Source organism: Dasypus novemcinctus, chromosome 5 (genome assembly GCF_030445035.2).
Source record: "Dasypus novemcinctus isolate mDasNov1 chromosome 5, mDasNov1.1.hap2, whole genome shotgun sequence".
NCBI classification, from domain to species: Eukaryota; Metazoa; Chordata; class Mammalia; order Cingulata; family Dasypodidae; genus Dasypus; species Dasypus novemcinctus.
In genome coordinates, this window is record NC_080677.1 from 108,784,872 (window position 1) to 108,801,638 (window position 16,767).

At 39.2% G+C, this 16,767-nt stretch overlaps 1 protein-coding gene across 1 annotated transcript; it reads left to right on the forward strand.

Moving 5' to 3' along the window:
• Positions 1-255: 255 nt before the first annotated feature.
• SSMEM1 (serine rich single-pass membrane protein 1) lies at positions 256-7,521 on the forward strand. The gene is made up of 3 exons (XM_058297355.2): positions 256-500; positions 5,002-5,056; positions 6,668-7,521. Exons 1-3 carry the CDS (start codon positions 318-320, stop codon positions 7,162-7,164), a joined length of 735 nt encoding a protein of 244 aa, XP_058153338.1. The 5' UTR covers positions 256-317; the 3' UTR covers positions 7,165-7,521.
• The last annotated feature ends 9,246 nt before the right edge of the window (positions 7,522-16,767 follow it).

Below are 16,767 nucleotides of genomic sequence, written 5' to 3' on the forward strand. Positions count from 1 at the left end.
TGTATAAAAACTGATATCTCTGACACTTAGATTTCAGAGACACAGAAATACAATATATACAATAAATTTCAGGAAAAAAATAATAAGGCAGAATGAGCCACATGAGAAGCAGGCTGGAGTGGGGAGATTATAAACTTAAGTGAAATTCCTCCAAAAGTTTTTAGAAATCTAAGAAGCATTTGTCAGTTCCTGCCACAGTTGCTAAAGTTTATGTCATAATAGGTCGCCAAGGAAGTTGTCATACATCTTGGAGTGAAGTACTTCCCTGTCATCCTCATCCCTTTTAGCATGTTTTATTTTCTAAGCAAGAAGCCACAATGGGAGATCTTTTATCCTTGTTTTGGGAGGTTGACCCTCCCCCCAAACCTATAAGTTTTACCACTTCAAATCAAGATTATGAATGCCGGAAGGATGACTCCTGTGGGGCAATAGGGAGCTTCCTACTTTGGTATTTTGTCATTCTATTGGTTCTGATGTTCTTCTCTCGGGCTGCTCTCTGGGTAGGATATACTTTTTCATTTTAAATAATATGTTTACTGTATACTAGGGAAGTTTCCGTAATATAAATTCACTCTTCTTTGATGAAACTACTCTTTTTAAGTTTTCCAGATTTAAAAATAATGCATCCTCATTCTAGAGAATCTAAGAATATGGAAAAGCTGAAGAAAATTTTAAATTACTGTTGTTCTGTTACCCACAGATGACCACTGTTAACATTTTGGTGTATGTCCTACCTTTTCCCCTTTACGCTAATCTCTATCTCTCTTTTTGATTTGACATAGTTGGTATTATATTGTATATATTAAGTATATATTTAATGTTATATTGTAAGCCCTTCCCCAAATTGTATTCACACAGCAGCCCTTTGTATGATGGCATAATTTTATGTCTTGTGGTTGCACCATAATTTTTTAAAATTATGCAGTTTTGAGACATTTAGATGGTTTGCAGTTTGCCCATATGCTATATAATGCTAGGATAAACTTTTCTACTGGCTAAGGACCTCCAAATTCCTTTTGTAGCCGTATAATTTGATCACAGATAAAAAAGATGTTATATTTGTAAGACATGTGTCTTTGGATTTGGGGCTTTTTAGAAAGAGTCAGTATTCCCTCTGCATAAGATGCAGGCTAAACAGAGCTAAAGTCACCACTCTAGACCATCTACTAGCAGGTAATCTAGCAGGGATGTTTTAGGAATGAGATAGCCTGCTGTATCAGGACTATCTTATTCTGTATGTGATGCCCCAACATTATTATGGATAACTGAGCTCTTATAAATTGCTGACATGGAATCCTTGCTGGCCATTAATACCAGGCTGGTATAATTAATCAAACACCATCACTTAGCATTACAGCCACAATGCCAGACTGGCAATGAACAGCTAAACTGCATGCTATTTCAACTCTAGATGGAGAGGAGAAGATTTGTATGTCTATGCCATCTGGATTCCATTTTAATAATCAAAGACTCTTCCCCCTCCCCCCTCAACAAGGAAGTTTCATGTAAAGTCTAAATGCTTCTTAAGGTAGATACTTTGCCAAAAGAAGAGTTAGAATAGTGATAGCTTACATATCTTAGACTTCCTAGCTAAGCACATGGACTTTGTCTGGCCTGGCAAGAAAAGTTACTTTAGAAAATTAAGAAAAAATTGAAATTGATTACAACAATTTCATCATGAAGAATGCTTAAAGGTCTAAATTTTTCTGCTCCCATGCTTGCATCAGCTCTTTAGAGTCACAGAGCTCTGAGCTGCAAGGATCTCAACAGAGTGTGTGGTCTAGCCTCCTGTTTGTAGGCAAGTAAAATATCATATGTTTTATTGAGAAGGCCCACAGAAATTGAGTGACTTATCCAGTGCCACACAATTGGTTAGTGGCAGGGGGAGAATGGACGCAGGTCTCCTGCCATATTATTTGTTTCAAAGGATAGTTTGAAATGTTGAATTAAATCTACTCAGGTCTGAGTAAACCTTAATTACCTTAGAGGTTTCATCTTTCACTGTGTACCCTTATGGCAGCTACAATAGACTGGACTGCTTCTTTCTGAAGGGTCCCAGGTTTGAAATCTGAGACCCATATAAGAGCTAATCAAGGAGAATGGAATTTTCTCTTTACTTTGAACTTCTTCATTTTTTTCTGCTAAACTATGAGACTTTATTTACAAACCTTGAAGTAATGGTAAAAGAGTGACGGAAATCTGGTTGTAATTATCCTCAAAGATGAAGCAAGCTGATTTCCTCTAGATTTACCACTTTTAAAGATGCATTTACCCTTTGATTTCATAGACTATAAATACTATGCAGTATTTGTTTATGCATTTGTTTAGTATTTATTCAGTCTGCCAGTGCCAGGTATTTTTCCACATGACATTGCCCAAACTCCTCTTTTTGCGTATGTGGAGACTGAGCTTAGGAGGTGTTAAATGGCTTGGTAAGAATTGTTTAGAAGCAGAAAGATAGTCACAGCCCAGATTTCTCCACTTTTCTACACTGCTGTTTTTATGCACTGAGTAACACAGACAGGTAATAAAAGCATTTGGTAACCACACTTCATATGATTCCACTTAGCTTGATACAAAACCTTTCTTTGGACTTAGTGATTATATTTTGATTTGACATCAAATCAAATGTGGGAACTTTCTGTGAAAATGATATATACCTAATAAGTGGTTTTAAACACTTCGTTCCTGCTTGATTACAAAAGTATATGCAGAGATTATAGGGATATACAAAGAACAAACGAAAAATCATTCCAGAGTATGTAGCAATGACCAACTACTTTTAACTTTTAGGTTTATAAACTTCCAATCTTTTAAAAATAATCATCTCTATGCTTATTCAATTTTAAAGTATTTTTTAAACCCCAAAAAGCATTTTAAAAAAAAAAAAAGTATCTTAAAAGAGGACTCCAGTTTTAAGGTTTCAGAGAATGGTTGCAGTAACCCAAAAAAGCAAGAGATGAATTATTAAGAAAGGAAGGGGCAAGGATCTAAATCTCAGTTAAGAATATCTAAGTAGGGCACTTTTCAACCCAAAGTAAGTTTGACTTTCCAAATGAACTCATTTTTCCCTTCATTGTAGACAATTTGAAAAATTAGAAGGAAAAAGAGTTACTTTCACCACTCAAAGCCAACCACTGCTAACACTTGTGTACACTCCTTAAAGTATTTTTTCTTTTCATATTTTCTGCTAAATTGTGATATACTGCCTATGCAAATTTGCAACTTGATTTTCAACTTAATATTGTAACATACTTATTTCCTCATGCTATGACATACTTTTATTATTTTTTTACTATACATTATATAATTGTATGATTGTACTATAATTTACTTAACCCTTTGCCTACTTTTTTTTTTTAAAGATTTATTTCTTATTTATTTCTCTCCCCTTCTCTGCTCCCCCCAGTTGTCTGCTCTCTGTGTCCATTTGCTGTGTGTTCTTCTGTGCCCGCTTCCATCCTTATCAGCAGCACCGGGAATCTGTGTTTCTTTTTGTTCCGTCATCTTGTTGTGTCAGCTCTCCGTGTGTGCGGCACCATTCTTCGGCACGCATGGGTCAGCTCCACACGGGTCAAGGAGGCCTGGGGTTTGAACTGTGGACCTCCCATGTGGTAGGCAGATGCCCTATCCATTGGGCCAAGTCTACTTCCCTGCCTACTTCTTAATCTAGAATTTTGTATTATCCTAATTATGCCTCATGATGAATATTTCTGTTCACAAAGCTTCCCCTCTTTTGGGGGTTATTTCCTGGTGAAAATGTCCCAGAAGAAGAATTATGTGTCAAAGATGTTTTGAATATTTCTAAAGTTTTTTATATATTCTGAAAGAGTTGCTTTATATTTGTGTCTTTTGACATAACTATTTTCAGCTGTAAAATTTGTAACACTGATCCGAAAAATGGAACAAATATATTTTTAAAGTGTTGGAGCAGAATATTTGAAATTGGAACTATTCATAGATATCCATTTCTTCTGGTAGCCATATTCATAGATAATACATTATGTTTACCTTTCGGAAGAAACTGATGGATTTATGAGCTATTAAATATATGAATTCTGGTAAAGATCTTGAGCATATGTAGATGTCTCAGATCAGACATCTTAAAGACCTATCAATAATGTGACCTGATCAAATGTCCTTTTTTATTTATTTCTCTCCCCTCTCCCTGGTTGTCTGCTTTCTGTGTCCACTCGCTGTGTGTTCTTCTGTGACCACTTCTATCCTTACCAGCGGCACTGGGAATCTGTGTTTTTTTTTGTTGCGTCATCTTGTTGTGTAAGCTCTCCGTGTGTGCGGCACCATTATTGGGCAGGCTGCACTGTCTTTCGTGCTGGGCGGCTCTCATTATGGGGCACACTCCTTGCACGTACGTGGGGCTCCCATACGCGGGGGACACCTCTGCATGGCAGGGCACTCCTTGCACACATCAGCACTGCACATGGGCTAGTTCCACATTGGTCAAGGAGGCCTGGGGTTTGAACCGCAGACCTCCCATGTGGTAGGCAGACACCCTATCCATTGGGCCAAGTCCGCTTCCCTCAAATGTCCTTTAAAAAGGTAATTTAAAAGTAATTAGTTTTTAACCAAATTGCTCCAGAATGTAAATGAATCCAGGAAAACTTTATAACTTATGGTTTTATTCTCTTTCAAGATTTTATTTTGGTTGGTTCAAAACATTTTGGTAGATTCTGTTATCAAAATTTGGTCTTGCTGTTGGACAGAAGTAGGATTACTAAAACAGGAACTCAGTAAGCAGGTGAGCCTGGTGAGCAGGTGTAGCTCAGTGGTTGAGTGCCTGCTTCTCATATATGAGGTCCTGGTTTAATCCCAGATACCCTCTAAAATACAAACAAACAAACAAACAAAACTTATTGAACTGCTCTGAGTATTTAAAATCAGACATTATTGAAGGGCTTAGGACAATAGTGTTTGTTAATGAGGAAATGTTTATGTAAAACAACCGAGAGTCACTATTATTAATCTTTATTTCTGACACAGATGTCTGAGAAAAAAAAGGACGAAGACAGTGAGACAAGTGCTTCAGCAAGTAAAGGTGAGAGCCAATGCATATTTAGTCTGTCTGTGATGAGAAAAATATGTACTGAGTGTGGAATGCACAGAAGAGAAGTTAACAGCCAAGAGTGTTTTAGGGCCTCTCTATGCCTGTGGAGGCCTGGGATGGGGGTGGGGGGGCGAGCTCCTTGCTTTTCTTCTCCCTGGGGCAGAAGGACAGTTTAGCTCCTTTAGCAGAACAGTCAGAGGTTATGAATGATTAGTAGGCAGAGTTCAGGTTCTCTTCATTCCTCAGTATTCTTCCTTAACATAACTTGCTCTTTCACCCCTTTATTGTTAGTGTTACTACAGGATTATGAGCTGCAGATGACAACATATTTTTTAATATGTTGGAAGCAGTGGTGTGCTGGTAAATGCTTTTAACAACCAACTCTTCAAAATTTGTATGTATGTGTATACACACATGTTTATCAATATTTTACTGATATAACGGATGCATATCACACAGTTTACAAATAAAATATACAATTTCTTTATGGTAAATTCCATATAGTCAATTAATTCTCACCAAATGCTTTCCTCAATTTTTGTCTAATCCTTGCATCACTAGCCAACATATGGCTGCAGTTGACAAAGTGCAGTTTCGACATGAATGTTATTTTCTTTAAGTTAAGGAGTAAGATGAAAGTAAAACAGGAAGATGTCTATTGGTAATTAACTTAGTTGTCAATGATAGAAGTGACTTCTCTGCTGAATTGGATAAAAGCTTTAGAATATTGGGAGACTATTCCCTTTTTTTGTTTTTGTTTTGTCCAATGTAGTGGCTACAGACATGCCACTTTCAAATGTAATCTGCATTAGTAACATGTTCTCCATCACTTTAAACTAGAAAATCAACAAAACCGTAAATCAAGCCCTGATTTTTAGTGTTTGCTAATTTTCATGGTGTAAATATACCTACCAAGACTAATTTCATGCTGCCAATATGATGTCACCAAACATTTAGTTGGAAGAGATACACAGTAGCACACTATGTCATAGTATTTCCATCATTCATATACAACAGACATGAATAACATCAAAAGCGTAAATCATAATAAAATGTGATAAAATGTTTAGGAAATGATGGGTTTTGAGTACTTACTACCCTTTTAATACATTTGATTTAATTGTAAGTTTGTATCATTTTTTAAAACAATGTCTGTGTTTAACAACCATTTCATAGAACAATAAGCTCTTATGATCTGATACAAACTAATTCCAGTGCACCACCTCATAAAGAAAGAGTGTTCTTAGTTTCCTGCCACCCAGATCACCTTCATGTACACACTTGAATCAGGGCAAAGGAAAACAAGGTACTTATCTGGAAAAGTTTGGAGACCTTGTCCCTTGATCTCTTATCAGGGGTCCTCAAAACTTCACAAGTGATATATGTCAGGCGTCTGTCTGACCTCACTGCTCTGTAGGAGATGGGGGAGATACTGGAGAATGCAGATCAGCCAGCACACTTGCAGATGACTGGAGAAAAGCAGTGACTTAGCAACTGGCCACTGAGAGTAAACCCACAGGTGCCTTAAGTTTCCTTAAGTAATATGAGGTTATAGTAACCAACAGTGTACCTAACTTGTTAATTTGTTTTGTTGGTTGTTAGCAAGCAAAGATGATTCCCGTAAGCGGCAAAACAAAGGTGATGTCTGGGACTCTTTACAAACGATGAAGAAACCAAAGCATATCCAACTTGCCCCTGTAACAGACTCAGAGGCGGCTTTGGTCAATGCCTATCTTGAACGAAGACGAGCCAGGCTCCATTCTCATTTCAGCCAGATGAATCAGATCCAGCATGACAGTGATACTACTGAGTATGACAGTGAAGAATCGCATTCAGGAGCTTCCTCATGGAAGGAGAGTGAAAGTGAACATCACCCATCACCAGCTAATATTAAAAGGAGAAAAATAGCTCAGAAGCAGAAGAATCTGGGAAGTTACCAAATCAGGGAGAGGCCCTGCCTCCACTGCAAAGCCATGAGAACCAATGAGTGGTTGACCCGCCATTTCCTTCAAAACACTTTAGTAACACCCCCAGCGAAGGGAGATATTCAAGAGGAAAATTCTGTACCTGACATTAACACAAAATTTAGTAAATTTTGAATTTTATCAAGTCCTTACCTTAATTGAAGCCAAATGAAAGAGATAGATACAATATAAAAAATCACCAGATCTCTAGGTGAGGAGGCTTTTACAATAAAGCCTCTTAACTAATAGCAAATATACTTGGAACCCAAGAGGTAAAATTTCAGACAGTTCTTTGTCAAAAAAAAAAAAAAAAGAAAAAAAAAGGACAGCAGATTTCTTTATGGCACCATTGGAGTATCAAAGACCTGCATCCACTGTAATTTTTATTCAAAAGAGCACAAGACATGTTTTATGCCTTGAGAGTATCTATTTTGTTTATGCCTATAGTACAAACAAGGAGGCTCTTTGCAAATACATTATGTTGAAAAACTATTTAAAAGTATTCATATATTTTGATTATCTGAATGAATGAATTAGGTTAAGTTAGTTGGAATAGAATTGATCCATCCTCTCTAGTATCATATTTTCAGGTGACTCCCCCAGTGCTGCATTTCTGCACAGGTATCTGCTATTGGCTGGTGAGGAAGAGATCAAGAACCTGGAATATCTGATTCCTGGAGTAGAGCAAACTGGGGAGGCAGCATGACCCAGAGGGGCAACTAACCTATGGGTTGTCTAAGGTTGTTACCCAAAAGCCACAATCCAGGCCTAGTTGGGGCTGGGTGTCCCAGTTAAGTGGGGATACCAGCTGTGTGGAATTCAGGCAGGCCTAGATAAATGGGTGGCCTTTGAGGAGATCATTCTGTGGATGGCAGGACCGTAACTGAGATGTAAAACTAAAACAAAGATCCCAGAGGAGAGGGCTAGTAGGGACAAGATAAAGTAGTAGGAACTCTAGTTTTTGGGCTAGAGTTCAGAGAAAGGCTTAAGTCTTGGAAGATGACTTGGTACTATATATGATTAGACTAAAGTCTAATACTGAGATCTGAGCCTTTCATGGGGAATAAAAGGGGTGGGGAGAGAGACAAGAAATCTGTGATTTGGAACCAGGTTTCATTCCTGATAACTGCAGATTCCTTGACTGATTGTAGCAAAGAGACTTGGGGGCGGGGGGTGGGGGGCAGTGTGGGAGCCCAGACCACTGGGACTAGGCCACTAAAGTCCAGGATGTGGCTGACATTTCTGAGCCTATCTGTGGGATTGTTTCAGGATTGGAATGGGTCTGAGGTAGTAGGTGAGAAGCATGAGAACCTCAATATTCAGCTCAAGCATCACCCTTTTCCATGAAGACTTTTCTTTACTCTCTCACACACTCCTCTACCTTGTTCCCTCAGGCAGAGCTCACGTTGTCCTCCCTTATGCCGCCACGTACCCGGAAAACTTATTTATTTCAGCATCCTTAGCATTTTTAAAATTTTCCCACCCCCCCACCCCCCGCCACGGCTTTTTGCTTGCTGTCTGCTTTCTGTGTCCTTTCGCTGTGTGTTCTGTGTCCATTCGCTGTGCGTTCTGTCTGTATTTTATTTATTCCCAACCCTCCCTTGCAGCTTGCTTGCAGTCTGCTCTCTGTGTCTATTCACTATGCATTCTGCGTTTTTTTTGCTTGTCTCCTTTTTGTTGCATCACCTTGCTGAGTCAGCTCTCCGTGGTGCTTGCAGGCCAGGCAACACTCTGCGTTGCTTGCGGGTCGGCGGCTCTCCACAGCGTGCGGGAGAGCCTGTGTTCAAAAGGAGGCCCTGGGACGCAAACCCAGGCCTCCCATATGGTAGACGGAAGCCCAACTGGTTGAACCACAGCCACTTCCCCATCCTTAGCATTTCAATGAATATTTTTTTTCCAAATCTTTTTTTTTCAAGATTTATTTTTTATTTATTTTTCTCCCCTTCCTCCGTTGTCTGCTCCCTGTGCCCATTTGCTGTGAGTGTTCTTCTGTGTCTGCTTAAATTCTTGTCAGTGGCACCAGGAATCTGTGTCTCTTTTTGTTGCATCATCTTGCTGTGTCAGCTCTCCATGTGTGCGGCACCACTCCTTGGCAAGCTGCACTTTTTTCACACAGGGTGGCTCTCCTTCCGGGGCGCACTCTTTGCACGTGGGGCTCCCCTACGCAGGGTCACCCCTGCGTGGCATGGCACCCCTTGTGTGTATCAGCATTGTGCGTGCGCCAGCTCACCACACTGATAGTGGAGGCTCTGGGTTTGAACCCTAGACCTCCCATCTGATAGGTGAACGCTCTATCATTTGAGCCAAATCTGCTTCCCGCAAATCTCTTTCTGACCTCTATATTTATCCACCCTTAAAGGTAGCATCTCATTTGTCATCTTTCTCTGTGGCCTAGCACAGTGCCAGACAACATGGCAGATAAGTAATAACAGTTGAATCAATAAATGGATTCATGAATGCAAGAGGGAGGGGCTGGGAATAGCAGAGGTAGAGAAAGTAGGGTAGGGGCCAATATCCAAAACTTGGTGAGTGATTCTGGTATTTCTAGTTTGATATGCTCAAGCTGTTTAAATTTTCCTGTCAATAGAACCAAAGAAAACAAGCTCAAAATACAAGGCAATTTTTTCTTCCCAAAGACTGACTCCTGGTGATCCTTGGCTCCTCTACTGCTGATCAAGGAACTTACATGGCATCTGCTGGTCTCCCTTCTCTTCTGGGTTTTGTAGCTTTTAGCTTCTTGCTTCCATGACTTTCTCTTTCTCTCTGTATTCATTCTGTTTATAAAGGACTCCAGTTATAGGATTAAGACTCATTCTGAATTAGGTGAGTCACACCTTAACTGAAGCAGTTTCATCAAAAGGTTCTATTTAGAATGGATTTACATCCACACGAATGGATAAGGTTTAAGAACATGTTTTTCTGGAGTATATAAAGCCCATTTAGGGCCCATGCCCTAAAGATTTTGCTTGCGGGTCTAGATATAAACCATTAATGTTATTACCCAAAGAGTCATTTATATTGAAGACTGCTACCTTTTCTGGTCCATTGGGCTAGAACAGACCAGAATTGGGGATGGAAGATGTTTGCCTATTTGAAGAAGAAATCTGTGTTGAGTTAATGCAGGGACTCTTAAATATGGGGAGGCTTAATTAGGGTAATCTGTGAGTACAGAAACAGGGAAGAACATAATGGGGAGGATATCCAAAACCAAGGAGGGAATTGCATGAAATCAAAGGGGTAAGGTAAGGATGTAGAATGAGGAGCAGAGCCTTGGTCAGATGTGTTGGGACTGAATTGAGTGAGGTACAGAACTGGTAAGGTGGGTGATCTTTTATGAAACCAGGGCTTCAGACCCTAGCCATGGCAGGTATATTGTTTTTATGGAGAGCCTGGTGTTAGCTGTCAGGGTGGGACCCCTGACAGCTCTCAATTTCTCCTTTCAGAATGGGATAAGGCTAGCCTTTTCTGCTTTATATGGTAGAAGACTATAACCTATTTGGGTGGCTTACTTGAGGTGAGTCATGGGAATCTTGGACTTGTCTCCTATCTATAATCCATCATGTGGTTAAATATCACAACGGACTTCTGTGGCAATATCCACCTACATCAAGTATCAGAATTCTTATCAGAAACTGGGATGCAAGAAAACTCCTGGGTGCAGGTAATGGTCCACCTGAGATGGATGCACAAGGTATGAGAGGATATGTGTAGGTAGTCTTTAGAGGGGTTGGGGAATGGGGGAGCCGGGAACCATGCACCTAGGGGAGACAGTTTCAAACTCTGAACCAGTTTAGGAATCCGCTCTCGTGGACTAAGAGATATGGTTTTGGAGGGAGGAGCAATGAGCCAACAAGTTAAATCTAACCCAATAATAGCAGCAACAATGATTACACAGATTTTTTTAAAAAAAGGTAACATTTAAGGAGTGCTTGTCATATGCTAGGCCCAGAAGCAAACATTTTATAAGGATTATTTACCCTTCACAAGCCTGTGAGACAGGACTTTTCCCAGTTTTATGAATGATGAAATTGAGGCTTAGGAAATTAAATAACTTGCCCAAGTTCATTCAGCAGATAAGTGTGGGGAAGCTGGAGCTTAGGTGTTGTCTGACACAGATATTTTGTTTTTACTATGATGATGATCCATTATCCACATATGGAGATATGGATAGCAATTAGAAAAACTTGGGAAACCAAATACCAAACCAGCCCAGAGACCAGAGGAAGACTGTTAATGGAAAATGAAGCCAAGAGTTAGAAACCCTACAGCTATGGGAGCAGTCAGAAGTGAGGAGGAGCAGGTTCACACGTGAAGCCTCAGCTTGCTTCATCTGCAGGGGCGGGCTTGAGAGTAAGTCAAGCAAACACCAGGGTGGTCTGAGAACACTAAAGAAAAGGGGGAAATGAAAACTTGTCTGGAAAGGTTGGTGAGGGCAGGAAGGTGTTTGCACTGAATATGGAGAAACAAGAGGCTGTAGTAACTACCAGTGAAGTTAATAGCCAAGTGTTTGAGAGAATGGGAAGAGGATCCAGTTTCTGAAAGGGTAAGCAGGGACAGTGAGAAGGCTTGTATGAGTGGATTACCTTGCTCCATCCCTGCAGGTTGGCTCCTGCAGGCACTGCATCAAGCCACGCATCATGAAGAAAACCAGATGGCAACTATCGGTCTCCCCCCAGCACCGCCCCTTTCTCTTATGAAGGAATACTCTCCCAACATACTCTAGTGGAGGATTTTCAAAATGGTGACTCATTACTAGATTGTGAAATCAATTTAGTGCAGTGGTAAAGATAAATAGAAAATAGCAGTGCATTGCACATAATAAGGGTAAGTATTGTTTTTGTTTCAGTGCGTTCATGCTGAATTGCAATGCAAAATGTGTTTCTTACTACTGGTGAGATAAAAAAAGCCTCTGCTCTAGGGTAGTTTTCTTCATAGATTGTCCCCGTCAGTCAGCTATAGCACTAAATTAGTGAAAGAAGTCACTCCATGAATTCCTAATTCTTGAATGCTGGTAATTAGTTAAAACCACAGTCAGACTATAGGATGAACCAACAGTCTAGATGAGTGAAAAGTCTGAATTAATTTATATTACTATAAAAGAACTTCAGGTTTATTATTTCCAAATAGGGTAAGTGGAAGCAAGCTAACCAACTGTTGCTGGTACACAGGGCTGGGTTTTACCTTGGTGAATAGACGAGAGTAATTTTTAATTGACATTTCAAAGAAACCCAAGAAACAGGCTAGCCATTGTTTAAATCATAATTACTCTGTATGTAAAAGGATACTTCTAAAGCTTTTCAAAACAACTGGTTCTTTTAAGTAGATAATTATTCCCCTTCCAATCTTGTTTACACTATTCAGAGCTTCAGTGAACTCTTTTTTTCACAGATAGTGCAAAGGTCAATTTTAGCCAGCCCTTTCTCAAATTATCACAAATTCTCAATTAGTGAATTCTAAACAGGGCTTCCCTGTAACAATATACTAAAGACTCGTGTGATGTATTCTTTATTGCCTTGAATAACATCTGACAAGTTTCCAAGTACCAGGCCACCTGGATATTCTCTATCTGTCATGAACATGTGGTCAAAGGGGTGGACGGGAGTATGAGGGGGAAATACAAATCAGGCACAAACATGCAGGGTTGGTGATGGAAGACAAAGGAAGAAATGTGCTTTTTTTTCTTTAAGTAACCATTACATGCCAAGGGAATATTAAATTATAGGTGTTTTTGGTGTAAAGAAGAACTGCACTTTAGATCTAAATTTAACAAAACTACAGATGTACTTGAAAATAGAAAACTGAGCTTCTTTTGTATTTAGACTGGAAGTTATTAGAGAGGCCTAGGGAATTTGGCAGAGGAAAGATGTATTACAAATAAAATTGGACTTGTGCTTTTTCGAGTACCTTTTATTTCTCGTTACACATTTCTGCTCAGTGCACAAAATAGAAATGCATGAAGTACTTTTTAAGGCACAAATTTTATAATCTGGGCAATAGTGTTTTCCAGTTTTTAATTTTCTAAGCTTGGCCTCTTTCACAGGCAGTTTCTCAAGCTGCCTTATTACAGGGGGCTGTTGTCTATAATAGTCTATGTTTATTAGGGAGCTCTGTCACCATGAAGTTTCATGTGTTCAAAATCTTGATTTAGCAGTGAGAACACCAGGCAGGGAGCCAACTCTGTTACTAATTAGTATAAATCAAAAAGGGGGCAGACAGGGAGACAAAAACCAAGTCCCAGTGGAAAGGTCTGCAGCCAGGGTTAGTAAGACTGACTGGCAGGTCAGAGAGTTGAGTAAGAGACAAAAGGACTTGGAAAAATGCCACTTAGAGCCTGAATATTTTTGACTATTTTCTCTGACTGCACCCCTTTACAGAACGGGTCTGTAGTAGCCACTGTCGGTTGTTTCCTTTCTTCCAATCTAGCAGACCCCCATTTTCTCCATGGTCCTGTTTCCATTACATGACGTAGAGTTGGATCCTGATTGGTCTAAGTCAGTGATGGTGTTGATCAATGAACGATTCAAGCATAGGCATGTAATCTAATTCTGGGAAGGGAAGTTTGCTGGTTATTGAAGGGAAATTTGTTGTTACTGAAGACAAATTTCTTCAGTCTTAAGACACGCACAGGAAAGAAATGGTTCCTTCTCTTCTGGTGGATGATGCTAAGTCTTCACATGACTGAAACTGTAGCAGCCGTCTTGTGTCCATGTGTATGACTGAGTGAAAATATGGAAAAGACCAGGTCCTGAGCTGCTGACTTGAAATATTTTGGAGGCATTCTACTCTTGGACCTCTTTTTTAAGGCGAGATAATTCTAAGCATTTTAAGCATTTTAAGTTGATTTTTCTGTTTTTTGCAACTGGTATAGGGTCTTAGTCTTCTTATCCTCTCTAATTTCTAGAGCTGCTCCTTTGATGTAAAGGTGCTTTATAATGCTTAAGGTGTTAAATAAATACTGATTAAAGTGTGTGTATTTCCTTGATGGGGCCTGTGGCTTTGCCTCTGGTGGCCACAGTGGTAGGGTTGAGAAGTATTAATGCCTGGGAAAAGGCCTTTATACATGTTGTGGACCTTTTTGGGTTGACTGCCTCATCCCTTTTCGAGGAAACTTTTCTTTTCCCCAGCTTCATGAATATCAGTATAGTGTGATCCTGCCCCCTCCTGCCCCACCCTTACCTGGACCAGGCATTGATTGGGGTAGAACCCTTTTCCAATTTGAGTCTCTTCCAGAAATTTTAGATTTGGGACCAGAAGAAAGATAAGTCACTCTCTGGGTGACTGGACCAAGAGCAGGTTTTCAGGGCCCACATTTCCCTCCATGTTAACTGGGAATGAGCGAAAACAGGTTGTAACTGAAAGAAAAGAATGAAAGAGATGGAAAGTTCTGATGCTTCTCAAGTTCTTGGTTCCAGTTCATTCCTAAGACCTATCTATTTACCCATTCATAGGTGCCATTATACTTTACTAGTATATTCTTACAACAAATTCCTCCTTTATGCTTAGATTGCTATTAATTGAAACCAGAAGAATCTCTAAAGCAGTGGTGTGCTGGCAAATGTTTAATAATGGACTCTCTAGGAGAATAAAGCCCTGATTTTGTAGCATTTTGCAGGGTTCCACAATATAAATACTTCCACTATTGCTTACTTCAAGTTACCAGAATGAATAAAGGAAGGAAGAGTTGGGAAGAGATGAGCACATCAGCTCTGGTAAGATGGTCTGTGATGGTGCCACCACGCCACTTCCTGAAGAATACAACATGTAACACTTTTCAGGAGCACCGTTATGTAGGAGATTCAGGGATACATACTGATGGCAGCTAAATTGGGAATTTGGGTATAAAAATATTTTAATTTCAAATGTGCAGAGGCTTGGGGCCTAGGGAGTAGAGGAAGTGGGAGTAAGGTTTTAATCATATTAAAATAATTTTTTTCATAATAAATAATGCTTTTTTCTATATTGGGAATATAGGGGTGGTAGGGGACTTGTGTCAAGGAAGAGAAAGAGGCTGAGCATGAGGAAGACAGTAACCTCTGTGAGAGCAGACTCTAGGCCTTTACCAAAATAAGATTATCACCTTTTCCAGGTAAGGAGGGACATTCTGGGGCGAGAAGTCACAGGCTACCGAGTACCCCTAGCCGCCACATCCACAAAGGACTAAATTAGGACTTTCAGCCTTTTCAGACAGGCCATTTCAAGTAAAATCTCCTGACCTGCTTTGCTTTTGCTGAAGTTCCTTTAGTCCCAGGGCAAAGTCTTTTATTACGAAGAGATAAGATAAGAAGGTGTACAACACCTATGCCAGTTCACGTAACACTGTCCCTGTGAATGAGGACAAATAATTAGCAAGAGTAAAGAGGCTGGTATTAGATCCTTCCCTACTTAGTTGAGGAAGAGTGGGAGTGGTTGAAAAACATATCAAGAGCCCTTTCTAGCCCAGCTACGTTCCCAAACTGGGTTCCTCTGTCTGAAATGCCAATCTCCAAATCTTCGAATGATGAACTTCTCAATTTTAAGACCGATCTCAAAAGTCAGCCCTCTGTAACATTTTCTGTGGTCTCCCTGGACAGCTCATACCCTGTCGCAGCATTGATCACATTTTACTCTAATGAAAGACAGTCCCTCCTCTCATAGGTTTGATATCCAAATAACTGGAATTAGAGGGCATTATATATTAACAACCCTAAACTCCCATTTTTTACTTGAGCTCATTAATAAACATCTCAAATGACTGCAATATTTAGTTCCAACAGCATCAAGATCTTTGTGCATCAGGGTTTGTACACCTATTTGAATATTTAGAACTTAAGTTCTCTTTATACACAGCAAAAAGAACATGGTGTTAGTGATAAGAAGAGTAGATCTCATAAACTTAGTTCAGTTGAGACAAAGCTGGAAATCATTAGACATGCTGGAAAGGGTGCATTTTAGCATCCATCACATACTTGAACTCAAGTCTGTTGACTGTTCATTTGTGAAAAAATAAAAGATCAAAATTAAAGAGCACATATAAATTATTGAAAATGTATCCTTGAAGAATATATCCAAAAGGCAATGTGAACTAATTCCTTACATAAAAATCAATTCCAGATGGAAAAAAATTGAAAGATAAGGCAAGGAAACCATATACTAGGAAAAAGCACTTGTAAAGTTTCCTAATATTGAAATAGGGAAGATTTTTCCAAGCATAATATAAATAAAATCCAGAACACTTAAAGGAAAAGATTGATACTTTGGACTGCATAAAAATATTTAGACTTTGGTAGAGGGAAAAAAAACAGCCAGTAAATAAAGACAAATGGAACATTTTAGGCAAGCCCAAATTTCCCTAATATACAAAGAATTTTTAAAATAACATACAGAAGAATTCCAAATAACTATAATAAATACATGAAAAGATGCTAAACTTTACAAATTATTGAAGAAATACAAAATAAAACAATGAAATAGTTTTCTCATTTTAGATTGGCATATACCCAATATTTGATGATGTGGGAGGCAGGCCTTTCAAATGCTTTTGGAAAAAAAATTGGTATAATTTCTTTGGAGGGCAACCTGGGAGTATCAAAAATGTTTACCTCATGCGATACAACAATTCCATTACTAAAAGTTTGTCCAACAAAAGTATCTTTTCAGATGCACAAAAAGATATATACCTACCAATATTCTCTGCAGAATTGCCTTTGCTAAAGTTTCCATATTCCCAGAATCCACTTTTTAAAAAATTACATTTTGTAT